Source organism: Colletotrichum scovillei, assembly GCF_011075155.1.
Source record: "Colletotrichum scovillei strain TJNH1 chromosome Unknown Contig00007, whole genome shotgun sequence".
Lineage (NCBI taxonomy): Eukaryota > Fungi > Ascomycota > Sordariomycetes > Glomerellales > Glomerellaceae > Colletotrichum > Colletotrichum scovillei.
Window position 1 is genome coordinate 2,352,297 of NW_023336265.1, and position 27,998 is coordinate 2,380,294.

The window sequence follows — 27,998 nt, forward strand, 5'->3', positions numbered from 1 at the left end:
ACATGACAGTCACTGCTGCTTGGGTTAGGACGTCGGCCGAAGATAGCGTGGTGTGGCAGCTATGCTCCGTACGTCTGCGCGAAGAGGGCGGGGGTGTTGGCGCGGCACATTTTGGGCCCTGGGGGTAAACGAGGAGGTGGGAGAGGAAGATGGGGAATCGTCTCTTGGAAGCTTGAGTCTCGCTCGCTTTCTCCAGTCTTCAGGCTCGTCTCCAGACCTCCACCAGCGCGGCCCCAAAGTGGGTTGGGAGCAACAAGCTTGGTTCGCTGGACTGTGCCATCCTGGCCAATAATGCCATTCGGCTTGGCGGAAGGCTTGCTTGGCTTGTTCAAGTTCTCGTTCGGTCTGAGTGCAGCCGAGTAGCAGACGCACCGCCGTTGTTGGAACCGGTCTCGTTGGTCCGGTATAGAGACGACCACGCAGCCTCGCTCTCTGGCGTGAATTGTAGGGCTTTGGCTTGCCCGCCTCCGCCGGTCTTAGCGGTTTGCTCTCTTATCCCAATGTATAGCGAAGTGCCGATATAGGTACGGAATTGTGTGGCTTCGTTCGCTGCTACGACGAAAACGGCAGACGTGCAGAAGGTCCGGCCATTTCGGAGCTACTCGTCGGTCATCTAGCTTTGAGGCGCTATATGTGCCTTTCGTTATGCTTTCTATAGACGGGGTGACGGAGTCGAGCTTCCTTTCCAGCATCTGAACCAAGCGTGGATGGGCTTTTTGCTACTTTCTGCTGGTCGTATCGTCCCAAATGGCGACGCTGCAAAGTGCCCAGCGACGAGCCGCAAGTCATACGGTGGACATGCCCTTGTGTGGTGGAAAGGGTCAACAGATGGCATTATCATGCTCACCATCCTGATCCAAGCTTGCAATGGGATCAAGACGAAATCCTTCGCTCGAAAGAGCGCGCGCAGGCCAAGGGGACGACGTCCCTGTCGAAAGCCCCGGATTCTCGTTGGATACTTTGATGGGAATTGCCCAAACGGGAGCCAAGGGCATGGGGGGAAAGACCCTTTTCGTTGGCGTCTAGAGAGAATCCTTTGCCGTGATGACAATGGCGCACGGATTGGAGCCAACACTAGGCGGAAGCGAACCCCTGGAAGGGTGGCGTTTACGGGTGGTTCTGCAGCCTCTCGCCGTTTCTTCTGTCCGGGACGACATCGCTATCCGTCATCGGTCGAGCCGCGCCACATATGCAACCTCTACTGCGTTGACTGGAGATGAGTTGTCTCGTTTCCCCAGTCTGCGCTCTCCAGGTTTCTGATGCAGGTGCTCGGTGCTGGTGGGTTGTGCTGGAGCTGTCGGTACATGGCAGTACAAACCCCCGTTCAGACGAAAGACGCATAGCAGGGGTCTGTGCGGTAGAAGAACAGTTGGAAGAGGAAGAACCCGACGAAGAGGTGTGCCAGGGACATGGGAGGAGGAGAGGTTAGGATGAGGAGTACTCTGTGAGGATGGAGTAGTAGAGATGGAGGTTACACTAGTATGAGGAGAGGTACTTGGATGACACCGAGTCAATTTGAGTGCTGCCAGTCACGCGGAGGGCCCACTCCGAAAGCCCGTCCAGAGTGTCTTCTCTCCTGCGTCCAAGTTCAAGTTGTCGCTGGTGAACATGTCACTTTGTATCTGCAGTCTTCAGGATGATCCTCCAACACTCTTCAGATGAGGTCTTCTCTTACATCTAGAAACTGAAAGACTTTATCAAGCTTCATTAAAGACGGAGATTGCCTTCAACCCCTTGATGCTCATGCTCTTCGGCGGCGCGCGTGTGTGAAGAACAACATGTGGCAGTCCTTCCCCTGACAGCATCTTAGCAAACTCTTTTGTTAGCCCCCTCCCAAGTTCCATCAAGCCTTCCTTCGAAGAAGAAGCTTCTTCTTACACTAGACACGCGTCGACAAACTCTGGGGATTGGAAAGGAAGGTGCACCCCTCCGCTAGCTAGCATGTCCCCTCCAAGGTAAACTAGGACCATCTATACCGCGAACACTGCCACAGCCACAACGTACCCTTAACAACCCCATCCCTCCGGCAAGATCATCACAATCAACGCCACATTCATCACCAAACTGTTGGTGGTTGTGGACTCTTTGCATCAAGTCGATTGGCTTGCCTTATTCGACTGTGGAGAGACACTGTTACTCCGTACGCTCTGGTTCTCTACGCAAGTGCAACACTCACCACTACCTGTCAGAGCCTTCCTGGTCCAAGGCTCGCGACGACAATGCCCCGTTTCCTCCATACGCACAATGTCGAGGAAAGTCCCGAACGAAGACGCTTGCAAACCTTCAGCTCCGGACCCGCAGGTCGAGTGCCGGTAAATCCAAGGGCATCCCTACCAGCTCCTCCGGACCCAACGACAACGGCAGCCCCATCGTCCCCAGCACAACAGAAGAACCCTTGGGGTTGCCAGAGTCAGCACCCTGTTGTCCGGTGATGGTGTTGACTTAATTTCAGCTAAGGCAGCTGTAAGGGGTATGCTGCGGCCTGCTTCAAGGGCTGCGCAATCGTGCCCAAACCCAAGAAAGGGTTTTAGGTTTTCCCAAACCAATTTCTATCCGTGGCGACGTCGACAGCAACATGTCAGTCACAGCTGAGTAACGGGCAGAAGTCTTGCTTGTTCTCAGTGGATCAAGTCGATAGCGACAAGTCTTCTTCTATGGACGGAGTACCTCACAACGAACTGTGTCATGCACAAGCTGGACCAGCATTAGACTCATCGAAAACGGGCTCCCGCATACCGTCACGGTACCAAAAGGAACATCCAGCTTGGCTCTCCGTCATCCATCTCAACTGGCTCGCGTCCGCTTCAGATGCCTTCTGCAGGCTGCCACACCAATCTCACCTCCTGTACAGAATAGATGCCCAGTGACACCCTCGCGCTTGAGATGAGCATGGAGAAACGGTCAATCTGATCCGGTCCACTAAAACGCCTCCCACCGCTTCTCCGCACATGCGGAGCAAAGGATGTTTCTTTCTCCTCACCTCCCACACCCCGTTGCAGTCATCCCGCCTCCTCCCCACACCACGCACACCACCACTGGGGCTGTTACCACCACCACAACCAAAGATTCCATTCGGTCCTGCCCGAGAGATACGCCGGGTGCGGGACCGTGCCGAATCTCTCGCAAGACTGGTCTTCGAGGTGCCATCTTCACTGTATCTGCTTCTTGAGCTTCCTCGGCCCTTTGAATGAGGCACACCTGCTCGTCTTGCCGACCCGAGTGCCTCGGGTTTCAAGTGCCTCGGAGCAGGTTGAGTGAGCGTCCCTTTCGCAACCTCTTCCTCAAATGTGTTGACCTTTGCTGGCTATTGGATCTAGACGGCCCGAGGTGAGCATCAGCTACGAGCCCTGAGACTAGATATGCCCCAGGCATCCTCCTGGACTGGCACGAGTTGAAGAACTGTAGAAATTGGAGGAGCTAGCTGACGGCGACAGTGAGAGTGCGTGTGGGGCCTTTGGAGAACTTTTGATGGAGGGTCGGCCCTTGGTCCACCACCACCAGCCATGAACCCAGCACCGATGATGACGGCCCTCTCTCACAGCCTCTCAAAGCTGGGGGACCTCCTTTCAACAAGCCGGTCTTGGAGTTACTACTACGAAAGTCACCGACAGATGAAAAACCTCTCCATCCTGGTCGATGTGGTCGAAATCGCGGTCGCCGCACAAAGTTGGGTGGCGGGATGCCATCCTGTGCCGTGTGTGTCTGGCCAACACCTCGCTACCAAACTTCGCATTCGAGTTTTGCAAACCTGCCCGGGCAATCCATGGCGGAGAGAGCAAGTGACCGTAACCATCTCAACATTTACCATTTTCTCCTCAAGAGACTTCACCTCCAGTGTACGACATGTCATGTTCTAGACGACTTCTCGAACAAACGTACTCACCAATGTTGAGCTCCCCTTTCCCTCGGAAAACAACCAGCAACGGAGGGAATCCGACTCTCTAACGATGACGGATGAACGAGAATCCGGCCAGAAGAGTATGGCGCCACCAAATTAGGTTGCTCAAGTGTGCCACGAGGTATTTAGCCTGAATACGGCACGGCGGTCGCGCGTGGCGCCATACCATAACGGTCGTCGGTCCGAAATTCCCCAAGATGCGAAAAGATCGGACGCTCCCCTTGTCACCTCTCATTCGTGGCTTTTGGACAGAGGCCCCTTCTTTTCCTCCGCGAACCAATCGAGGGCCCCTGTTCTACCCCGAATCATCCACACTGCTCATATTACTCCAAACCCCAACATCACCAACCGCTCTTCAGATGTTCATGCTGTACGGAGTACATTGCTTGTCAACGGCAATCGCTTCGTTTCTTACTTTTAAAGTCTCGAGGCAGGCTTCTATCGGCTCTGTGGCCTGCGTCATCGTTGCGGTTTAGTAAGTGCTGGATGTCCTGCACAGTAACTACCTTGTTTACTCCGTGTCTCGCTACCCTAAAATCGGTTACCTTACCACGCCTCCTCTAGAGTCTTTACGGCAGGTATGCTCTGTAACCCTGGTCTCATTCCGTTCCCGACTATATCGTACCTCTCGGATGACGGTGTCATCGTCTCCTTAGCTCATTTCCGTCAGCTAAACGAGGCTTCTTCCGTTCGCCCTTCACACCCACGTGGCAACGATACATGCCGTCTAGACTTTCCGGTCATCTGGGGACATCGGCCGGTGAGCTAGTGTACCGGCAGATCGCCCTCATACCGGGCACTCTGCCTCGTCAATAACTAGTCTTATGCTTACACATTTGCCATCGCCGAAACTGCAAAACTCAAGCCCCACATACAGCTTTCAAATACCATCTACCTATTTGAGACGCGAGCTCAGTTTGCGGTTTCCAATCTGGTACGCGGCGGAGGCAAGTGCCCTGTCATCCGCTGGTATTCAAATCTCGTGCCGTCTTGGCTCAGCTAGGCTACCAAGAAATCCTCTCAACCAACAAATCAACATCAAGGGATCTGACTTCCATTGGCTATTGCTACTGTGATCGGTCTGAGCCAGAACGCCGCAACCCCACACATATTGTTACGCTGCTCCGGGGCAAAGTCAAGTGACGGCGAGTTGCCAACAGGATCTCGCGTAGCCCTTTCCTCAGGTCGCCACATACTCTGCAACTTGATGGAAGGCTGAGGACTATTCTACTCGAAGCAAGTTGCTCCAGGGGCCCACCTATGTTTCTGAAATCCTCGTATCCATGCCCGTCTGGTCCAATACTCGCTGGAGCATTCGGCAGCTGGACCGCCATTCCATCCAACGAGGGTTACGTTCTAGATTCTCTTCCTGGAGCCACCGTCCCACCTTCTTAGGGCCGGACTGTCTAGTGACTTACATATTTTCTCCCATTCTTCCCAGATGTTCATCGAACGAAGCGCCAATAAGGCTCCGATCTCGCTTGCTCGATCAAAGTTCCAGGGAAGACAAGCGATCTGGGCCGCAGGTCCACTCCCGGCTTCTCGGGACCGGCATCATTCTCGGCCTTCTTAGTGGACTATCGGGGAGTTTCCCCGGCCCTTGCTGCATGTCGCGTGAGACCACAGGCGTGAAAGTAGACTTTCGGGACGAAAGTTCCTCCCGTGATCCGTAGCTCCAGTCTGCGCTGATCTTGAGGTTCGTTCACACCCGTGGGCCCAGCTTCAGTCCAGACGGTGGCAGGGACAGCGTTTCTTGACGAGAGATGGGGAAGCCGGACCAAGAGATGGTACATCCAACCCAAAACAAAGAAACACCATGATTTTACGGGCCGCCCACGAGCCGCTCAATAAAGGAGGAAGCGGCATGCGACGGTGCCTGGTCAATGTGGGCAATGATGTGCTACTCTCGGGCGTCTAGGCCCGATCACACCTAATCGTTGCAACCTCAAGATAACCTGGTTGGCCCTGTATAGATGATCATCCAAACAAGGGGCATTCACCCAAACCGTGCCGTTGTCTACTAAGCCAAATGTTCCACGCCCAGTACTTAGTAGAAACATGAATGTATTGCGTTGCGACCACACGGCTCGTCCGGGCCTGCTAACAGGACCCCCCATCAAGGGTTCTTGCTGCCAGGCACAGTGAAGCAAGTTTCCAGATGACCATGAGCCAGGCCCAAGCAAGCTTCCGGCATTTGAACCTCATGACCTGACATCTGCACTCGAAATCCGGGGTCGGGGGAAAGGAGAAATTTCACTGCATGCAGTGGGTAGTATGCTGCCCTTTCCCCCACCCACGTGCCGGCTAAAGTCGAATGTTGAGGCAACTCCGAGCTGAACTGATGCAGTCTACTCTATTTAGACAACGAAGAACTGTCGAAACGTCATTAGCGGGGGAGGTTTCCTCGCCGATGCGGTGGCGGGCTGAGAACTTGTGCTTCATCTCAAAGCTACAATTAGGTGATCTAAGGAATAAGACAATAGTCGAGAATGAGAGAGTTATTCTAGCGTTGATGCCATGACCTGGTCTCTCTCGGTTGCTTGTATACCATCAAAATGGATCAACTCGTCACGCAGCTGTTCTAGCCCGCATCGCCGACCAACCCTACGAGCTTTGAGGAACGACTTCTTCCGTAGACCTTAGATATAGTAAGACATATTGACACGCATTAGAAGTTGCCACTGAGGAGCTGAGGTTCTTGAGGTGCGCGAGCATACGCCCTCAAACAAGCTTAGGCTATCAGCCTCATTGGGTATTCCATGGTAATCTCAAGCTTGGATTCGGTTGATGGCGATGTTACACCCCGCATTCTCAAATGAGGGGAACCACTTGGGTCTTCCCCATTAGGAAGCAATAATCATTGACTCTCGTGTGCTGAAGTTGATCGATAAGAATTCGACCCTAGAAACATCTTAGGGCAGGCCTTCTGTTGTTTCCAGCGCCGAGCAGAACCTGCAGTTGAATACTAGTGCTTAGTTTGGAGGCAATATCACTTTCGGGATATTCCTTTCAAAGAGACATGACTTGTGGAGGCATGAAGCGAGCAACAAGTCCGAGATAAAGTCAGCAGAAGGGTCTTAAATGAGACAAGAGTGAATACGAAAGAGAAACAATAGATGTCTCGGTCAGACTAGAAGGATATATCCAGGAAACATCTACCTTATGTTTATGGCACAGATGTCGAGTGGTCCGCGGGATGGTGCCACTCATAAGGAATCTGAAATTAAATCTTATCGGTCGCTTACTTCTTAATCCTTACTTTTTAATCGATGTATTATGGTGAAGACAAGACTTTCGCATTTGCTCGTGAGCCAAATAGCCGTCTAACGCTGGAAGGATCCTGACTTTCAGCCACATGCTTGATACATATGAACAACACGAACGACAATGTGGAGAATCGCGAGCGGAATACATATTGCGTTCTCTGCATAAAGTCCCGAAGCCTATCGGAGGCTATCGTACTTTTTCCTATCAGGGGTTTGCAGCTGCGATGCTAGTGTCGGTCATGGGTCGCTCTGAGGAATACAAATTCCGCCGCCTCGGACCCCGGGCAAACTTGACCAAAGCGTGGTCCAGGCGATTGGACATCGAATGAGGGGACCAATTCATCCATTCCCATCTTTGGAGACTATGATTTGGACCGACCTCTTATTATTCAATCAAATCAAAACTCGAATATTTTTTGTAAACCTCCTATACTCATTTTTGTCACGTATTGGACCAGGTTTTATTCTTGGAAAATACTCGCAAAAATGGTCATCGATTCTCACGGAGATAAATTCAGATTTGCGGACAATGTATCGTCCGATAGTAGTCTGCCACCCTTACAGGTAGAGCTGCCCGATGTTTCTCCATCATCACCGGCTCCTTACACCTTAGATGACTTCAGTTTACCAGCCTTCCAGACGGCAATCGTGACACCAAAGCTGGGCCCAAAGCTCAACCAAGAGGTCCAGCTAGTCCCCGTGCAACAGCCAGGTCCTGGTGAAGTTGTTGTGAAGATAGCTTACACAGGAATTTGCGGTAGTGTAAGTTCCCCGAGTAAATCCTATGATGATTCTGAACAGCTTTTATTTACAACCTTTACTTACAGGATGTTGTCTTTTCTCTCGGCCCAGAGGACGGCCTCCGTGGACCAAACCATATCGCAGGCCACGAAGGCATCGGGCATATTGTTATGAGCCACGATCAATCACTTCTTGGGAAACCAGTTGCGGCAAGATATCTAGCATCCTACTGCCGAAGCTGCCATTACTGTACCCGCGGCGTTCCAGAATCCTGCCCAAAGCAGACGACATTTCCTCGCCACCACAACGGCACATTTCAGCAGTACATGACCGCACCTTATACCTCACTTATGCCTCTGCCAGATTTCATCTTTGATGACACAGCTAGTGTGGGTCTTGGTCTGTATACTACGGCGCTGTGCTCTGGTGCCACGGCACTCAGAGCCTTGAAGGCGGCGACTCCTGTCCCCGGGGATGTAGTCGTTGTTAGCGGGGTGTGCGGCGGGATAGGACATCTGGCCGGTATGATGGCTCGCAACGTGTTTGGGGCAAAGGTAATCGGCATCGATTTGCTGTGGAAAGTTGAAGCATTGGGCTCAAGGGCTGCTGACGTCTTTGACGAATTCATTGCTGCCCCTTCCAATGCGTCAGAGAGGATTGGGGTTGTGGAGAGAATAGCAGACGCCTGTGCCCGTTTACGCCCTGTAAGAGAGGCTCGCCGCGGCGCAGACTCTGTTCTGGTCACATCAGGTGACGAAAGTGCTTTTGAAGGGCTGATTGACTACGTTTGCGACGGCGGCTCGGTGATTTGCGTAGGGTGAGTTTACTTTCGGGCTATTTGTGACCGAAATTGCTGACATCCTTCAGTGTGACGAAATCCCGGGGCGACTTGACAATCCCCTTGGCCTTGATGGTTGAGCGCTCCATCAGGTTTCAAGGTCTGTTGATGGGTGGATGGGATGAGAGTTATCAGGTCATGAAGTACATCAGGGATGGTAAAGTGAAGCCTATACTTACGGAAGTCTGTCTTGAGGAGATACCATCCCGAATGGAAGCTTTTGGGAATCATGCAAACACGGGAAAAGTGGTTGTTAGGGTGAATTAGGACAAACGCCAACTTGAATTTAGAATTGTCTGCCATGAAACTCGCGTTATCGAATCCATACCCTCATCAGTAGTTGCAAGGTGTGATCAAATTTACTGACTTGTGAGGGAATCTATGAGCCAATTGCTCGTCAATAATGACGTGAGCCTGACACTCCGAGTACGCCTTGCTGAAAGTCACATATCACGCCATCCCTCACACTGAGTGTGGTGTCGAGACCCGAAGGCTTCAAGTGGTATGCCGGGATCGCCTATACTATTGTTATGTACAGTCCGGCAATGGAGATATTGAGAAACTGACGCCTCTGACGTGAATGATTGAGAGTAACGGAAACTCTAGGATTTAAGTCGTGATATTGGTGTGTAGCCTATGTTGTTGTGCTTGCCAGGGCTATTCAGGCAGGTGCGTAGGAAATTGAGTGTTGTCAAGTTCAAATTGAATCGAGGACAAGAAACGGGATTTGACACATCTGAGAAAACGATTTTGCTTGATTTTTGTCACAGATTCACAACCCCAACACACTGGCCCCTTTCCCATGCCACCAATTCCAACCTTCGGAGCCTCAAATACCTTAAGGTCTTTCGACTGTAACCCCGGAAGATGTATTGTAATGTCGAACTAAGCCGACTGTTCCTCCTTGGACTGCATCTTTTCTTCAATAACGACGGCCTTGTCCGGAACAGACTCAGAGACTGCGTGGATCGTTCGAAGGTTCTTCTGCCACGTCCGTGAACACCATGCAGGCACATTCTCTTCAAACAATTTGTCAATCTGTTGGAATCAGTCATGCGCATGAGACTAAGACTTTGATTTTTCCATGCAAGGCAACTCACCTCCATCCTCGAAAGCCCCGTGAGTTCTGGGACACAGGTGTAGGCCCAGACGAGGGACAGAACAGTCATGCCAAACCAGATGTAGGACACCTTGACCCCGAGGTCTCCGGCAGTCTCGTCAATCATGTAAGGCGTAACAAATCCAATCAGCCACGTGATGATCCAGTATGCCGTCAACACGATGGAAGATTGGTAATTTCTCGCACGGTCGGACAGAGGCTCTGCCATCAACAGCCAGCCTACATAATTTGTCAGTGGAGTTCTCTTCTGCAGAGTTCTAAGGCAGACAACTTACCCCCGATACCCCAAGTTGGCGCGTATGAAGCAATAAAGAACACCGCTCCAACGATCAGCATCATCTTGTCAGCCTTGCTATCTGGAGAAGCGCTATGGATAACGCCGGTGAGTAATTGGGCGAGTCCCATAAGGATCCCGCCCGCGATCAAAGATCTTCTCCTTCCCAGGCGCTCAATGAGGTACATGGAAGGTGCTGTGAAGACGCAATTGGTGATGGCGAGAACCAGAGAGATCAGGTACGAGTCGTCGACACCCGCCGCGGCAAAGAAGGTTGTTCCGTAGCCGAACCAGAAGGTGATGCCTGTGGATATGGTGAAGAATGACATCGCCACGCCAATGAGAGTTCTTCTGAGATCGGTTCCTCGGAAACACTCGATGAACTTTGCGCTTCCGTTCATGTTCTGATCTGTAATGTAATTTTCGATATCGACCATGGCGTCGTCAACTTCTAAGGAGTTGACGTCTGCGTTGCGGAGAATGGCGAGAGCACGGCGAGCTTCGGATTTCTGGTTCTTCTTGGCAAGAAGAAGCGGCGACTCGGGACAGAAAAAGACACCAGTGAAAATGATCAGAGCCAAAACCAGCTGGAATGCGATCGTAATGCCTACTTCTGGATCAGCCTCTGCCAATTTGTGGTCATCGTATTTTCGCAATTTACTTACGCCAACTTCGGGAATCGTTATACTTGGAAGTTGCCAGGCTGATGCCACAGGCTATCACGTTGCCTGTGGTGAGGAATTGGGTGTAGAATGCCATCAATTGTCCTCGATTTGTCGGCGTAGAGCATTCCATGAGATAGGCAGGAACCTGCATCATGATAATCAGCCGTCGTTCACACTAACAAGAGGTGTGAAGCGGAGTTCTTACTGTGATAGAGATGAGGCCGAGAGCAACACTAAGTAGAATACGGCCCACGATGAATACGGCGGGGGCAAGTCCAGCGGTCTGGAGTGCTACGCCTGCAGCATAGGTGATTGAGGCTGTGAATAAGTTGCCGCGCCGGCCAACTACGGAAGATCAGCAAGTTTGGCAACACCATAAGTTTAGAACTGCCCAAAGACTTACTCAGGTTGGTAAGAGGTGCTACTAGCTGACATCCTACAAGAGCTCCAACGACGAATAACGCAGAGAATATGCTCCGAGTATACGGAGTCAAGTATACGTCTCCGGTGACGCCATGCTTAACGCCGTAGATTCGGATGAAGTCCTCGGATCCGAGCACGCCGTTCAAGTATCCGGAATCATACCCGATGATAGTTGCTAATGTAGCTTCTTAGAAATGGCACGATCGTGTTGCCAAGACGAACTTACCGCTCGAGAAGATGATGCTGTACACGAGAACTTTGCGGGCTGATAACATTTTGGTTAAGAGATGAGGAAATTCGAAGATTGATGGGCTGCCTTGCACTCGAACTGTCTCATTGCCGTGAGCGCATGCCTCATGAATTAATAAGTCGAGCCATCAATACGTATAGACTAGACTCATAGACCCAGCCTTCTAGCCAGGGTCATTTGGAGGTGGCCATAGGATTTGGTGAGGACCTTTCCGGAAATGGTCTATCAATCATTCTGGTGGTCTCGTCAAGAGATAGGAATTCGCATTCCGTCTAAGGGGGCAAAGGCCTCTCTTATCTCACTGGCCTATGAGCTTGGGCTTTGCGACAATCCGCCAAACTCTAAATTCCAGTAGCGATAACTCCTTATCAGCTGCAACATGGCTACCTTAGATTGCATGGCTCTGATCTACTATCAAGTTGAGTCTTGCCTTACAGTGTACTGCGGGATGTAAAAGCTTATCTACCCTAGGGTTGGCCTTGCTTTCAATGCTTGATCAAAGAATCGAAATTGCCGGGTCTTTTAGCCCCTTCGTCAGATACCTCCTATCAACGAGATTTCAGAGTCTGGCCTAATCTTAACGCTTGACAGCGATTGAGACGCTGGGAATATCAAGTCAAGATGAGGTTCTTTGAATTAAGCCGACATAGGAAGTGATACTACTTCGGCGGCGATCAATTTTGAAAAGTTGAATGCCTACATGGGCGAGGGGAGTTTCGTGCGCTCCCGCCGTTTCGTTTACGAGGTGCAGAAATGCACATTCAACGTTTGCATTGAAAGGTCTATCGTACCAACCATAAGAAGGCACGAGAAGATATATTTTGAAGTTTCAAGTCTTATTTGCAACGATGTCCCTCAGCCAACATGAGCCACAACTTCGATTTCCACGCGCATGTCATCTTCTCCCAAACGTGGAACGCCAACACAGGTCCAGAGAGGTTGATGATCCGGCATCCACTTCCTAAAGTTACGGACCATCGCTTCCAGAGCTTCGTTGTTGATTGGGACATGATAGGAGTTGACACGATAGACTTGGGTCCATCCTTTGCCACCAGCGTCCTTAAGGCATCGTTCCACATTCTCGAATGCCAGATCGATTTGGGCGTTGATCTCCTTTTCGAAGTCTCCAGTGATCGGATCCCAACCGCCTTCAGTAAACAGGGTTAGACGTAATTTCGATGGAACAGGCAACAGGTGAGGCACTGGGGAAAGGTTGTGATGGGCGAGCTCACCTTGTCCCGAGCATTCAATGCGATCGCCGATTCGCACTGCCTGGCTATAGGAGAACCTTTTCTGCTTTTCAACCCCCTGTCCCTCGTACGCGAAGAATTGTAGATGAGACATGGCCCTTGGATTCCTTGAAAGAGGTGGCGTGATAGCTTAGAGTGAGAAATGACGACAGACTTGCGACTAGTCGATAATCGATGAAGCCGAAAGGGTTCGTTGCAAAGAATTGGATGCAAGAAAATCGGCCGGGAAGTCGCAGTAGAAGAAGAATTCTCCCTACGGATTTTGTAATGTACACGAATTGAATGTCTTGGAAAGATCGAGGAGTTCACCAGGGCATTTGATAAACTCCGAGAATAGCGAAATACATAGAAAACCCTCACGCACTTGTGAGACTTTGATCCGCGGAATTCATATCCCTCGTGAGGTAGCACGGGTGCACGGATCGCAACCTCCGTCCTCAAGCGAAACCGAGGCGGAATTTGAATTCCTTGAGGATTCTCGATATCGAACTGGGCTCTTACGTCACACGCGATGGACGAGCTGGAACCGCAGTCTGAGTATTACTATGCGCGTTCAGAGGGCCAGTCCCCTAATAACCGATGGGCCGCCCTCTCACCACTCAAAACTGCTGCCTCCACGCCTGCATGGGCGAAATAGTCACCTGCTAACACAATACCATCAGGCATTTCGGCATGAAGTGAGTCCAATGTTGCAAAATGGCCCGGCGGTGAAAGTGAGAGACCCCTCTCGTAGTGAAATATCTCGATGAAGTCAGGCTGAGGCGCAGCACCAAAAACCTCGGTCACGGCCATCAATGCTTCATTTTTGATTTCTTCGTCTTCCATATCCGCGAGAGGCGGCGTGTAGAAATAAACACCAACTGCTTCCCCGCCAGCAGGGACCGAGTTTGGATGGCGATGGCTCAGTAGCACGCAGGCGCCCCATTTTCTCAAATCAGTTGCCGGCAACGCCACGGACGCCGGGAAGTTTGGCCAAGGATTCTTTTTGTAGCAGAGCTGCACGTGGGCATACTCTGAGTAGCGGCAGTTTCGAAGCTTTGCTGCTGACTTTATTGGGATGATATCGTGCAGGAGATCGGCGGCCACAGCAGGTTCCGGCGCCATCACCACGGCGTCAACCTCATAGGACTTGCCGCCAGCGTCGACAAAGTAGCCTCCAGCATCGCGTGTGCGAACGGCATTGACCGGGCAGAATAGATGGAGATCTAGACCGGGTGAACCCTCCACTAACCACTGGCTGAATTGACCGACGCCCTCTGGTGGTACCTGCAGTGAAAGTTTGTAGAACTGCTGGACGACACCTTGAAATAGTGGGGTGGATTGCCAATGAAGAGGAACTGCATAGAGAAATCCCATGTACGGAAGAGTCAGGTAATTGGTACCTTTCTTTCCCAGTACACGATCAGACCAAGTGTCCAACGTCTCGCCATGATCGTATCGTGCAAGTTCAGCACCATCGAAGAGTGATTTTGGTCCAGGAGAGAGTAACTGCATGATGATGCTAATTCCGATCCTCAATTTATCGAGCAAGTTGAAGACGGGTAGTTGAATAAAGCTTGTGATCTTGTCGAAGCGTGCAATGTACCGTTGACGATCCCAGTCAACGACATGAGTGACAGGCTTCCATGGCACTAAGTCTTTGTGGTGGTCGAGCTCCTTGAGGATGGCGTTGGTTCGAGGATAGATACCTCCCATCAAGAAGAGCGCCCCGGTTCCGAGATTGAAGCCTTCTTTGAGAACTTGGCTGGTACGTCCGCCGATGCGGTTATCGCGCTCGAAAAGATGTACATCGCAACCGGCCTTCCGCAGGGTGTACGCCGCGGTACAGCCAGCCGGTCCACCACCAATGACGGCAACTCTCATCGTTATTAAATGTCGTCCTTGGGCTGAGGTATGAGCCGTTGATGTACGGAACAAGATTCAATTCCAGAACTTTTATGTACACAAGGAACTGGGTCTTCGCTGCAATCGCGACATATCCACCGATAAATGTGTACCCACACCCTCGGCCGAGGTGAAGACCATCATATGATACGAGAAACTGCTCGGGACGGAGGAAACCCATCTCGCGACGTCTTGAACCCACAGATTCCCTCCAATTTTACCGTGCAATGTCCCGTCTAAACTTATGGATAAGGTGTAGCCTTTTTTTCCTATGGAGAAGTGGCTGACGCTGTCCAACCATAGACCCATGGTCTACTTACCAAGTAATTCGGTAGCGTTTATCTTCCGGGCCCGAGGCCGAGCCCGAGCCCGGATTGACGCTGAACATCCATGCAATGCCAGCGATGATTCAACTTGCAGTGCTCTGGAAGTTTTCATCAGCTCAAGCAAGATCAGCTGCGAGTCACCTCTGATAGTAGGTCAATGTGTCAAAGTGCGCATGAAACGCAGGTCAATTTTCTCAGATTGGAGCAAGGTCCAGCGAGAACAGCTGGTTGAGTATCCAAATAAATCCTTCGAGGTCGATGCCCGTCAAGCAGTGCCATCGCTGCAGTAACTCCGGATGTGCCAAGCATAGGTGATAATTGCAGGGGATCGTATCGGAGATCTTGAAGATTTCGGAGGATACAGGCATTGTTAAAGTTCGTTAAGCATGTGAAATTCCAACATAAATTGCTCCAGGCCCAAGGCAGTCCGAATCTATAACACAAGCCTGAACTCCCTCGTCCTATCGTAAATTGATAAACCATCGGAAGATACTCATTCGTTAACTGTTCTCATAGTTTGAAATGCCGTTTTATGCGTTTCCGAGTCGACTCTTGACTGCCTCACGTCCTCCCGCAATCCGCCTGCTACACGCAAGAAATCACCTGCTCAGATCGAAGAGATGGTTCGCCAACATATGCTCAGCCCTCCATCCTGCTGTACCAGCTCTTACAAAAACGCCTTCTTCAAGTAATCAATTCGATGTACTCGTTATAGGGGCTGGTGCTAGCGGAGTGACTACCGCCGCGCTTCTCGCCGAAAAGGGCTATAGCACGCTCATCGTCGAGGCAAAAGAGCGCATTGGCGGTCGTGCTTCCACGCGATCAGTCGAAGGATTCTTGATCAATACTGGCGCCCTTGTAATTGAGTTCGACGGCGCTGTGGCTGCCACGTATCAAGCACTCGGGTTGCAGCTCAACCTACACGAACCTGGTCGCGGAGCAACTGTTATACGTTGGGGGAATCGTGATATCAATATTGTCGAAGGCATCTTTGGCCTGCTTCGCAACGCTGGACCTAGGATGCTCGCCATCATGCTCTGGAGCCTGCCTTGGCTGCGTCCCAAGAAGAACGAGTCGACTCGTTCATGGCTCAGCAGATTCACGCACAATAGCACCATCCATGACTTGGCCGACAATGTTCTCGGATCCATCTTTGCAGCACGAGGCGATGTTGTCTTGGCGGAAGTCTTCCTGCACTACTTCCTAAAGGATACTTCTTTCAAAAAGATTGGACTTCCACCAGGCGGGACAATTGAGGTCTGGAAACCTTTGGCACGGCACGTGCAAGCTTCTGGTGGCCAGGTCTGGCTAAACTCAACTGTCTCTAAGTTATTGAACGGCCCTGATGGCAGCATATCAGGGGCTATAGTCAAAGACGGAAGTGGTCGCGAGATCAAAGTGTCCTCTAAAGTTATTGTGAGCAGCATCGGGCCACATGGTACTGCCCTTCTCGCCGGCGCCGATGTGCTCCCAGCTGATTACACCGAAACCTTGCAGCGATGGAATAAACCAGCTGCTATTCTGACCATTCACTTTGCAAGTCAAAAGCCTCTCGCAACTTTCCCCTGTCTTGCCATGTTCAGCAAGACCCGCCGCTTGGTCTACGCAGGAAACTTCAGCGCTCCCGAGCTCAATCGCTGCCCCGAAGGATGGCATCTGTACTCCGGAGCATCTGTTCCGATACCGGCGATAGGTTCGTTCGACTTGGAGAAAGAAAAGAGTTTGTTGATTGAGGATCTGCGCGTCAACTTCCCTGGTTTTGATGAAGCTAAGATCCTGGCTATCGACGTTACTGCCGACGAATGGCCTGCGCAACGTGCTGTGTCTGGCTATGATCAGCCGCAAACTACCCCTTTCCCGAACTTGTTCAACGTTGGAGATGGCACAAAGCCGTGGGCCTCGGGTGGAACAGCCGCTTGTTCGCGGTCCGGTCAACTTGTTGCTGAGTTGATCTCCAAACAGTTTCCTTTGAAGATGTAGCATTGATAGACATCACTTATGAAAAGCTTCTAACAAGTAAGACCGAAAGCATGGTCTATATGCATCTCGTGAAAGAATGATGCCCGATGACATGTTTGCCCAGTTCTGTCCCACTGCCCGATCAATGACAACCCCGGGACAGTAGACACAAGTCCGAAGCGGCGCCCCCTTCAACGTTACCGACCCAACTTTCACCTCCCAGTCAATTGATCGATTATTCATTAGTCAATTGGTTGGGTTGGTTGCGACTAGTTGATCAAACGTATGCACTTCAAATTTGAAGTATGTTACTTCATGTATAAACCAATGTGAAGTGCAAGAGCTCCTCACTGTCTATCGCTCAATCGACCATGGCACTAGTTTTGGCAACTTACTATTGTGGCGGATATGACTAAACCTGTGGTGCTGAAATATTCTAACTGGATCAGAGCGATTTGGAAGGCCGAGTCCGGGCCCGAAATGGAAGAGAACAGGGTGGCGTCGGCCTCGGCTTCGCTGTTTTTGGGGGCGGCGGCTGAATTCCCGGTCATAGCAACCCTAGGAGTATCGCACACTCCATCACTGTCTCAGCCAAGTCTTGAGGGTTACTGTTGTTTACCCTAGGTTCTGCCTCCCTTCGTTACATCATTTTATGCCCCTAGCCAGACGCAAGCTAATGCACCCCGCGATCAATCAATCATGACACCCAATTACGTGGTTGCCCGTAGTGGTGAATTTCAAGCATTTACTTGTATGGAGAGACTGCTGGAGATCTTATATATTGCATATCTGTGACTTCAAGCCGCGATCAAGAGGCAATGAAGGAAATTCTCTTTATGGCCCAATTTGAGTAAACCCTCAAACTCGACTATTCATATACCTTCGTCTTGAAACAAGAACGATTTCAGTACCCTAATTTCATTTTGGCATTTGCAATGTTCAATCCTCCCAGTTCATCCCTTCTTCTTCTGGCCGCTACTGTTCTGTTCTTTCTTTGGAAAGTCAGCAAAGTGGGATCTAGGCCACACGGCTATCCACCCGGTCCACCGACACTGCCTATACTAGGCAATCTGCATCTTGTTTGTGAACCAATAAACTACACTGAGACGGCGATCTCACTAATAGTATGGATATAGATGCCGAAATTGAGACCACATCTTCAGCTGCAGAAATGGGCCAAAGAATATGGGTAATACTTCATCTTTACCCTTTCGGAGGATAATCAAAGGAATAAAGCAGACAAAGAGCCGGGGGAAGTCATAGTATTAATGTTGACTCAATGGTGCGGTAGGCCGATTTACTCATTGATACTCGGCACAAAGGTGATGATCGTTCTATCCTCGGATACAGCCGTCAAAGAAGTATTGGACAAGAGGAGCGGCAACTACTCTGACCGGCCAGATATGTTTATCGGTCAAAAGGTAGCTAGCGGCGATCTCCGCCTTGTTGTGATGGTAAGTGATATCTGTCACAGGTGCGAAAGGAAACCAGACAGCTGACAAAGTGCAGAGATACGGAGACAACTGGCGCATGATTCATCGCATGGTACATAACATATTGAACATTAAGGCTGCTGTCACGTACGTCCCTTATCAGGACCTCGAGAACAAGATTCTTCTGAAAGATCTTTTGGAGACTCCTTCTGATTTCCTTCAGCACATCAGGAGATTTACTTACTCTCTTTCCACGCAAATGATATACGGTTATCGCTGTACTGATAATCATGACCCAAAGCTTTTGCAGCTGTTTGAGGTAATGGAGTCTTCCCATCACAGTAAAGTCCTACACAAGTTAATTGTGCCCAATACTGACAATTAATGAACTAGAGCTTTGAGAACTGGGGGAAGTTGTCCGGAAGCTCTAGCGCTCAGCTAGCGGACATATATCCTTTCATCCAAAGCCTACCTAGTTCTATTGCGCCAAACGTCACTTACGCCAAAAAGTTGTATGAGATAGAAAGCCAGAACTATCTCCGACATTGGATGATGTCAAAGAAAGCGCTTGATGACGGAACAGGACTGGTGAGTGCCACAGTACGAAACTCAGGATTGAGAAATCCATGCAGGGAACCCTTTCTGACAAGTAACCCAACAGCCCTGCTTCTGTAACGACATCTATCGCGCTCAAACGAAAGAAGGCTTCAGCGACGATGCAGCTGCTTATATCAGCGGTTCGCTGCTCGAAGCAGGCTCGGATACGACAGCAGGAACTCTCTATGGTTTCATCCAGGCCATACTTGTGTGGCCAGAAGTACAAAAAAAGGCTCAAGAGGAGATTGATCGTGTCATTGGCGGTGCCCGTCTCCCCACCATCGACGATTACCAGGACCTGCCGTATATCCGCTGCTGTATCAAGGAGAGCCTGCGGTGGATGCCAACTGTCTTCCTTGGTGTGCCTCACGCAGCAGTCAAGGACGACGTTTACATGGGTTATAACATTCCGAAAGGCGCGGCTGTTATCAATAATGTGTGGTGAGTGAATCTCCTCAGTCGTATCTCGCTGGAACTCCTTATCTGATGGTTGAACGTAATACAGGGCAATCCACATGGATGAAGAGCGTTCGCCCAACCCCCGCGTATTTGATCCTGAACGCTTCAAGGATGACCACACGACACTCTATCAATCTGCCATGGGGGACACGAAGAAACGTGACAACTTTGTATTCGGCGCGGGAAGACGGCTGTGTCAGGGTATCCACATCGCTGAAAGATCTCTCTTTCTGGGCATGTCGAGACTCTTGTGGGCTTTCGACTTCTCCCCGGCTGTGGATGCCCAAGGCAATCCGGTGAAGTACGACATTGAGAACCTCGTTGGTGGTATCACTGTCCAGCCATCTGATTATCCAGCTCGGATCAAGCCCCGGTCTGCGGAGAAAGTCGCTATTATCAAAGACGCCGCTGAGGAGTGCAAGCAGCTGCTGAACCCGGTCACTATGCAATGGAAGCAGGTTCCAGAGGGCATGGCCTTCAGTACATGGATGCCGGACAGCAACTATGAGAACTTCGACAACATCTAGCTATGGCTACCTGAGATCAGTTAGAGTCTGATCAAGAACTGAGATTATCCGATACCGTGTCTAATTTGAAGTCATGTATAGTTCAATGAAGAGCGTCAGAGAGTTTTACTTGGATAAACAGTTTTTCATGAAATACAATCATCATAGTTGCACTACTTTGAGACTTGGAGAAAAAGATCTATACGATAAGCAAGTTGAACTTTCGCAACACTGATACAAGCAAGAAGTCGACGAATATTTCGTGTCAACTCATAAACTGAAAAGGTGCCGGTGATGTGAAGGCATTTTAGGTCAAGGACACATGAGGAAAAACATGTGCTTCACCATACCTTAAGGCAGGATAGTTGAGGCAAAAAGAATGTACACGGCCGAAGATGACTAAACCGACTTGAACAAAAGTTTGCTATGAAAGACTATGGGGTTCCCGAACATCCGCCTACTCGCATCTGGGCTACCCCAGTTCGCAATGCCTTCTGCCTTCACTTAAAGTTCAGAAGTCACTTCTATTCAAGGCTTGCGTCTTCGCTAACTGCCTTCCTTATATCCATGACGATGCGCCCAGAAACAGTACTCAGGACCGCAGCTGCGATTGCTGAGGATTCCACTGCCTGAGCTCTCCAGGCGACGTGCTGGTCTGGCCGAATCAAGAGAAGATTTCGTTCATACAACGCTCTAGCTTGCGCTTCTCCTGAAAGATTGATCAGGGACAGACTTAAACCCAAATCGCTCGCGGCTTGGACGATATAATATTGTCCCACATTAGTTTCGGTGAAGCAAAGAAGTGACCAGTGTTTCCCGAACTTGTCGAATATCGGGGTACCATCGGAGAGAAAAAGATGAGGGGGCCGGCCACCAGGCCACGTTGTCGGCGTATAATAACGCGGATCCGAGGGAGGCTCACTGCCGTCGTCTTCCCGGTGCAAAACGATGTGTGAGTTGTACCGGTATCCCATCTCTATCCCAAGGTCCCTATTTTCCCCATCATGGCTTTGGTAGAATTCGTGAACACGCTGTCTGAGAATACGTGCTTCTTCAGTGTCGGCGTCGACGCGATGCGGATCACCGCCGCCGAGCAACGTCTGCAACTCATTGTGAACCTTGAAGTGATCATGAGACCGCTCCACATTTTTGAGGGCCACTGGCTTGCGCTCCAGCTCATACGACTTGAGGAGCTCTGACCCGCCCTCACCGTTGATGACTGAGGCGAGCTTCCACCCGAGGTCGAAGGCATCTCCAATACCCATGTTCATCCCATATCCCCCGGTGGGAATGTTCTGGTGTGCCGAGTCGCCGGCGAGGAACACGTGCCCTTCGTCGCTTCTCCAGCGGCGTGCCACGGCGACGTTTGGCCTCCAGATGGAGCGCACCAGAATCTCGTCGATCTGGAACTTGTACGGCTCGTAAAGCCCTCCAAGGACACGGTAGACTGCATCATGAGATTCGATCTTTTCGGGCTCAGCATCAAGGGGCAGGAACAGATGGGTCGTCCAGGTATCCTTTTCGTCTTGTGAGATAATGGCCCCTTCAAATCCGCCTGACTGGCCGAGGAGGAAGATATGCCAGAACCTCCCTTGTTTGTGTAGTTTCGTTAGATCACGAGACTTGAAATGAACCAGCAAGGCACAAGAGGGTCTGGAGAGGTTTATTAGAGTCTAAACAGGAATCGACGGACTGGTCAAAACTTACATTGGGCCTCCGTCGAGAGGAATCGAAAGTGAAGTACGCGTTCGACTAGAGGCGCCGTCGCATCCCACGACATAGTCGGATCTTACAACGGTTCTCTCTCCGGTATTGACGTCTGTGATTGTCGTGTGTGCGAAGCCCTCTTGCTCTTCAACGTGTTCAACTTTGAAGCCATAGTTGAGGTCAATAAGAGGATCGTTGTCGCATATTTTCTTCAGCCATCTCTCAAAGATGGCTTGCGAGACTCTCTGCCAAGGCTCTTGGGGCTGTGTGCCGTCATTTGTGTTCTGGATTTGGGTTCTGAATTTCTCTACTCCTGGCAGATCCCACTGCGTGAGAGGCTTTTCGGCAGAGAGCCCAGTGGATATTATGACATTCTGGTCGATTTCCGGCGGAACGCCTTGCTTTCGGAGATCATCTGCGAGGCCCAGCTTGTGAAAGATCTCCATTGATCGAGCGTTGGTCAGGTCCATTTTGGGCCACTTGGTGGTGGCCTTATTGCGTTCGAATAGTTTCGACTTCACACCATAGAAGGAGAGAACTCGCGCAAGTAGCAGACCGATTGGTCCACCTCCCGCAATGACAACGACTCCCCTAGGCAGCAGCTCCATGCCAGGTTTTGGCGTCGGTTCGTTCGAGACCATGATATTTTTGCTGCAATTCGGCATGTTTGTTGAATTCTATTTCTTGGAAACGTCTGAATGTCTCTTGGAGGACCAGCTCTTTTTATTTCATCACACGCGGTCCATGCACATAGGTAGGCAGAGGGACCACAAGATGGACCTACATATAAGACTTAGACCACCATCGAATGCAGAAGAGTGGCCTGCCTCCAATATGTCCTTAGCCAGATGCCGGACTGGGTATTGTGTCGCTTGGATAAGTTGCACTAATGACTATGGACATGCAATATACCATTCTATTCCCCGGCTTCCCTTTTTTCAGGGTCTTGGGTAGCGGCAAAGCCGATCCATTTGTTACTTGATAGGGAATTCTCACTGAAGGGTTGCCGTCACTCCACGTTTACTCACTATACAGCTAACTTTCAATATGGAAATAGTTGCTGCAGTTTCTTACCGTACTCGAATCAAAGGGGCGCATACTCGTGGGTTATCTGAGGTGAGACCAAATGCCCCACTCGATGCGGCCCGGCTACCTTCACCCGGCCCCACATATGCCGACGAGAAGTGGACCCCGAGCCCGAAGCCGAAGCCTAAGCCCGATAATGCGCAAGCCGTAGCCGTGCTCACACCCACAAGTGTGACCCTGTTTTGGTGCTAGTTCCATTCTTTTTTGGATACAGCCGGTTTTCTCAGTACATTCATTATTTCCATTATTTCCGGAGTCACTTTCCAATCATGCACCCTTCTCGGAAGCAAAGTTTCTGAACACTTCGGCACAGTATTTATTCATGGACTATTGCATCAATACTCCTGTCAAAAGCCGAAGTCGAACCTAGGCTTCTAAGAAACTCATTACTTCCCTATGTTTAGGAACTCCCTAAATTAATCACTTTGTTGTTGATAATTTGAATGTTTTGCTCGTAGCCAGACTTTCCTGAGGTCGGTTACGGAAGGGACAAAGTCGTTCTCATCTTCAATGACCGAGCCGAAGTCTATACCCGAGCCTATCATTGAATTAATAGACATTTCTTTTTTCCTGCTGACTTAATTGGACGGCATAATGCCATTAAGCTTTGTTGGCGAGTAGACACGCTGGAACCTCATCTCTTGTGGGTTCTTGACACGCTTTGAGGCTCGCTTGAGGTGTATCGATACCGGCCACGCTCCCTAGGCTAGCCATGTTCCGATTCACACTGACGTCGCAGACTTACACGTAGAGGTAGTCATATTGTCGATCGAAGCAGGCACAGAACCAAGTTGCTGCCAGCATTGATGTACGTATCATAAGGCACCCTCAATGGTTCGAATCCGTTCATTCGTGGGGTGGCGAAAGGTCAATTGACTCTATTGTGACAGTGTGCAAGGGGAGATAAGAGGGCATTGGGAAATTGATCAAGTGGCCGTTGGTAGCCCCCGCGGCTGCCCTGACTCGCAGTCGTGTCGGGCTGGAAGTCCGGCATCTAGTCCGCTGCAAGGTTCGGCCGCCAACGCATGCTCTTGTTTTCTGAACGGTAAAGAAGCTTTTCAGTGTACATTGACACCACCCCAAACCGGTGCTGGCGTGATGTTACCAAAGGACGTCAGATTGAGGGGGTCTCGAGGGCCATCAAGGTTGATTTATGTACGTACTGCTAAGCTAAGGGGGTAAAATTCAATAAGACTCGTTTCTAGTCCACCTGCCGGCTTGAGGAGTCGGCGTCTTTACCCTGTCCTTATCGAGGGCACTTACACAGTACCTGGTCCTGTAGTACCTGCTCCTGGTAGGGGACCGTGGGGACGTGAGTCTAAACTTTAGCCCCATGCTGATCCCTGCAAGTCAAGCTAAGCACTTGGTCAAAACGGCTTGTGGGACTTAGGTCCACTCAAGTCGATCTACCCTGGAACAAAAATGACACTAATGGATCATATGGGCAGCCAAAGGCAGTTCGCTGGGGTCTGACACGCTGTTCATGTACGGAGTACTATCCAGGCGGAATGAACTCTGTCTGTCTAGTATGACCTACCTAGGTATGAAGACAATGAAGCTCAAGATGTTAGCACCCAGCTATTCGGGACGATGGCTGGCCTAATTACCTTATATCTTGCAGAACAGAGGAGAATGATGCTTGAGACATCATTGCTGAGACTCTCATTTCGTGGTACAGTCGGCTGCCCTTTTCTGCTCACGACGGCCCTTGTACCTCGCTTGTACAGTCGGAATGGTTGATGAGGGTCATAGTGTGGGGCAGGATACTCGACGGCTTGCAGGATCTTGGGTACTGACATGATAGGTCGTTTCCCTAGACAGGACTGGACGAGGTATTCCCATCAACTCACAAGCAAGAAACTGCAAGCACTCCCATGACCCTGGAGTTGAGGCATTTTATAGCAGGCTGAAGGGCGTTGGCTGCTGTGCCTTTAAGCACCTGTGGAGGCGACGCTCTGAGGACCGGACATCTAGAGCCAGCAGAAGCTCGATTGGATATTGCCAACGGGCGGCAGGCCAGCTATAAAGGAGGTGCGTTTTTCTTCGACAGCTAGTTCGCTGACATGCCTTACGCTGTCAAACATCGTTTTCCATATCACTTCGGATTTTCACCATGGCGGCCCACGCTACCGACAATGAAGCCGCAGTCCATGAGGCTACCACTAGAGGTGAACCAGGCGTCAAGCCAAGGAGCGCCCTCCTCACCAGTGAGGCTGCGGATGACATCTCTGGGGATAATCATGAGCAGCGCATGAAGGACCGTGCCCTTCTCTCCGCTGAAGAAGAGAAGAAGCTCTTGCGCCGCGTCGACTTCCGCTTGATGATCTTGTGCGCTATTATCTTCATGATCAAAAACGTCGATTCAAACAATGTCAGCATCACCTATCGCCTCATTAGTGGCGACAGAACTGATGTATAGCAGGTTGCAAATGCCAGAATCATGAACAAGGGCACTCCCCGGAACATCATGACGCAGCTGAAAATGACAGCCGATGACTATAACTGGGTCAGCACAATCTACAACGTGAGTGCCTTGAGGCCGATATACTGAACAGTGGTCAAGCCAACATAATTCACAGATTCCGTTCATGATTTGCGAGATTCCCACCAACATGGTCGTGAAGAAGATGCTCCCATCACGATTCCAGTCGCGCATCATGGTAAGCCCCGCACCGAGGAGCATATTGCCTTGGACCTGGCAATAGCACGTCTTGCTGACCTCCATAGGTAACTTGGGGCATTGTGTTGGCTTGCCACGCTGCCGTTACATCTAGTGCTGGCCTCCTTACCGCCCGCTTCTTCCTTGGTCTTGTGAGCTGTCACTGAAGTGGGCCTACACGATTAACGATACTGACCACCAAACAGGCCGAGTCTGGCATGTTTCCAGGTATTATTCTGCAGATGAGCTACTGGTACCGCGCCGATGAGATGACTCCTCGACTCTTGATTTTCTGTGCGTAATACTTCTCTTCATACTGTTCCAGGGCTGTGAATAGAACGGGCCACTGATGTAACAACAGACTCATTCGAATTCTTCGCCAACATTGTTAGTGCTGTTCTGGCCTATGGGTTCAGCGGCATGAACGGGCGACATGGCTTGTCTGGCTGGCAATGGTTGGTTTGCTTTTCCTCCCGTCGGCTGCTTCCAACCCTTGAATTGACCGCTAACTGGACATGGTTTACAGGTTCTTCCTGGTTGAGGGTGTGATTACAATTGGCTTCGGCGTGTTGCTTCTTTTCATTTTCCCTGATTGTAAGACCGCCTACCTCGAACATGTCTTAACGATTGCTTACGATTCGGGTATCTAGTCCCCGCGCAGGCCAAATGGCTTACCGACAAGGAAAAGCGATTCCTCCAAGCTCGCCTACCACCAAACGCTCCTCGCTCTTCCGAGAGCAATTTCAAGGCGAGCGAGATCTGGGACACTATGAAAGACCAGCGCCTCTGGTGGTTCGCGTTCATCTGGGCCACCAAGACGATTGGTAGCACCGGTCTTTCGTTCTACTTGCCGACAATCGTCGCCAGTCTGGGACTCGCGTGAGTGATAACAAATGCCGTAGCGAATGCCCGTAAAGTCCAGTCCTGACTGATGTCTCGCAGTTCCATCGCCGAAAGCCAACTGCTTACCATCCCATCCTCAGTTCTGGCCATTATCCTCATTGCTGTCAGCGGTTACTTAACTAACTCGCTGGCTGTGCCATACCCCCTTGTGGCACTGGTGTACCTGGTCTCTAATTTAGCGTGCTACGGCGTTATGGTCGCATACCCGAACAACGGAGGCGTGTATGCTGCTACGCTGATTGCTGCGGGTGTCTCGCTGGCCTGGTTCGCTACCATGTGGCCATGGCGTCTTCAGACGACGTTCAGGGCAACGGGCTCGGCCTTTGCTATCGCATGGGTAAACGCCCTTGGCGGGATTGGTACTATTGTTGGTCCCCAGATCTTTCGCTCCAAGTACGCACCCGAGTATACAGTGTCGTTCGCGGTGGCCATGGGCATGACAGGCGCATGCATCCTCGCCATCTGCTGGACCTGGTGGATTACAAGGGAGACGGAGAGACAGACCCGTCACCTGAGGAAGAGGCGTCTCGCCGCTCACAAAACCAACGAGGTCATTTTGGATGATGTTGACATCGACGCTGACTTTAAGACATCGAAGGTGCACAATTAGGTGAATGTCGGACACTTTGTGTCTGCAGCTCGATCGACTAGGCACTAGGAATGATATGATCAGGTACTAGGTAGCGTAAGGTAATATCAAGATATATGTAAAGTATGTATGTGTATGTATATATTAGTACTCCTCTGAGCATGCTGGGCTGAAGGCTATGATGTCTAGGGTCTTGCTGGCTTTCTTATGTTCACAGGCTGCTCGGGGGTCTGGTAGGTAGTTTAGGGCCTCCGAAAGCTCGTGCAGAAGCCTGTGAATCATGCCAGTAATTCTTTTCCGGGAGTGAGAGTGACGGCGCAGGAATGCGATTTTGCTTTTTCAGCCCAGCAACCTGTTCAAACCAGAGAGTACAGGCGCGGTTATGATGAGCCATACCCCTGGAATTGGCATATCCATACCTCGGATTTCCGCATCAGCATCAGCTCGGAAAGCCGAGCAGTCGCGAAAAGATCCAACAGTGCGAGTGGGGCGGCTTCACGCCCCGGTGAGACAGACGACTGCAAACATGTCCATGCCTAGGTCGACAGTACCGGTTTCATTGCGAATAGATGCACAAATGAGAAGTGTGATTTCTTGTCCGTGTTGTATTAAGACTACAGACCTCTCTGATTCCTCCAAGGCCTCGTATGATCGCATCTTTCCACGCCAGGGCATATCAGTCCTGGCACACAGCCTGTGCGCATCAGCGGACATATGCAATAGTGATGCCAGAGTTATAGCTTCGTTGCCGGAAGCAACATCAGCGGTCCAACTTAGAGGTCCAAGCATAACTGACAGCTCATTCAACTTCTTTCAGGAAGCTACTCCATCTAACATGTTACACAATGGTCAAGAACTACTTGCTTTGTGTCGGCAGGTCTTACCGATTTTGGACAGAATTCCATCTTATTTGACAGCGCCGTTGCATCTCGTATTGCCTGGAAAGGCTCCCAGTGAAAGTGCTCTGCTTAAGTCCTGTATCACTGTGCTGTGCTATGAAGGTGGGCACGGGAATCGTCTTCCTCCGAGCTCCCCTCGATGCATTCATAACCTCTCGGTGCAAGTGGCAAACTGCATGGGACGATCACTTTCTTCACGAGATCTTCTTCGCTAAAATGGCTGGAAGTTTCGAACATCGCACAGGTGCTATAATTTATGTCCAAGC

The 27,998-nt window shown here is 50.7% G+C and overlaps 7 protein-coding genes across 7 annotated transcripts; 4 read left to right on the forward strand and 3 right to left on the reverse strand.

Annotated features, from left to right (window-relative positions):
• Positions 1-7,650: 7,650 nt before the first annotated feature.
• On the forward strand, positions 7,651-9,010 carry HER10_EVM0004200 (uncharacterized protein; the record flags this gene model as incomplete). The annotated part of the gene is made up of 3 exons (XM_035473852.1): positions 7,651-7,926; positions 7,992-8,722; positions 8,773-9,010. The coding sequence occupies 3 exons, from the start codon at positions 7,651-7,653 to the stop codon at positions 9,008-9,010; spliced, it is 1,245 nt and encodes a 414-aa protein (XP_035331400.1).
• Positions 9,011-9,628: 618 nt separating this feature from the next.
• Positions 9,629-11,699, reverse strand: HER10_EVM0007288 (monosaccharide transporter; the record flags this gene model as incomplete). The annotated part of the gene is made up of 7 exons (XM_035476847.1): positions 11,452-11,699; positions 11,206-11,400; positions 11,008-11,147; positions 10,803-10,947; positions 10,139-10,744; positions 9,844-10,082; positions 9,629-9,781 (listed from the first exon to the last, which is right to left on the reverse strand). The coding sequence occupies exons 1-7, from the start codon at positions 11,498-11,500 to the stop codon at positions 9,629-9,631; spliced, it is 1,527 nt and encodes a 508-aa protein (XP_035331584.1). The 5' UTR covers positions 11,501-11,699.
• Positions 11,700-12,330: 631 nt separating this feature from the next.
• HER10_EVM0006126 (endoribonuclease L-PSP) lies at positions 12,331-12,819 on the reverse strand (the record flags this gene model as incomplete). Its single annotated transcript, XM_035475720.1, has 2 exons — positions 12,331-12,623; positions 12,708-12,819. 2 exons carry the CDS (start codon positions 12,817-12,819, stop codon positions 12,331-12,333), a joined length of 405 nt encoding a protein of 134 aa, XP_035331515.1.
• Positions 12,820-15,570: 2,751 nt separating this feature from the next.
• HER10_EVM0002808 (uncharacterized protein) lies at positions 15,571-16,915 on the forward strand (the record flags this gene model as incomplete). Its single annotated transcript, XM_035472503.1, has 2 exons — positions 15,571-15,592; positions 15,651-16,915. 2 exons carry the CDS (start codon positions 15,571-15,573, stop codon positions 16,913-16,915), a joined length of 1,287 nt encoding a protein of 428 aa, XP_035331303.1.
• Positions 16,916-17,829: 914 nt separating this feature from the next.
• HER10_EVM0011035 (cytochrome P450 oxidoreductase) lies at positions 17,830-19,910 on the forward strand (the record flags this gene model as incomplete). The annotated part of the gene is made up of 7 exons (XM_035480477.1): positions 17,830-17,973; positions 18,031-18,083; positions 18,186-18,348; positions 18,404-18,646; positions 18,721-18,915; positions 18,989-19,365; positions 19,430-19,910. 7 exons carry the CDS (start codon positions 17,830-17,832, stop codon positions 19,908-19,910), a joined length of 1,656 nt encoding a protein of 551 aa, XP_035331829.1.
• Positions 19,911-20,413: 503 nt separating this feature from the next.
• Positions 20,414-22,204, reverse strand: HER10_EVM0000213 (FAD binding domain-containing protein; the record flags this gene model as incomplete). Its single annotated transcript, XM_035470006.1, has 2 exons — positions 20,414-21,542; positions 21,597-22,204. 2 exons carry the CDS (start codon positions 22,202-22,204, stop codon positions 20,414-20,416), a joined length of 1,737 nt encoding a protein of 578 aa, XP_035331125.1.
• A 2,591-nt stretch (positions 22,205-24,795) lies between these two features.
• Positions 24,796-26,854, forward strand: HER10_EVM0004146 (uncharacterized protein; the record flags this gene model as incomplete). The annotated part of the gene is made up of 9 exons (XM_035473798.1): positions 24,796-25,053; positions 25,105-25,206; positions 25,262-25,342; positions 25,410-25,493; positions 25,548-25,635; positions 25,703-25,796; positions 25,868-25,935; positions 25,992-26,220; positions 26,284-26,854. The coding sequence occupies 9 exons, from the start codon at positions 24,796-24,798 to the stop codon at positions 26,852-26,854; spliced, it is 1,575 nt and encodes a 524-aa protein (XP_035331396.1).
• Positions 26,855-27,998: the final 1,144 nt, after the last annotated feature.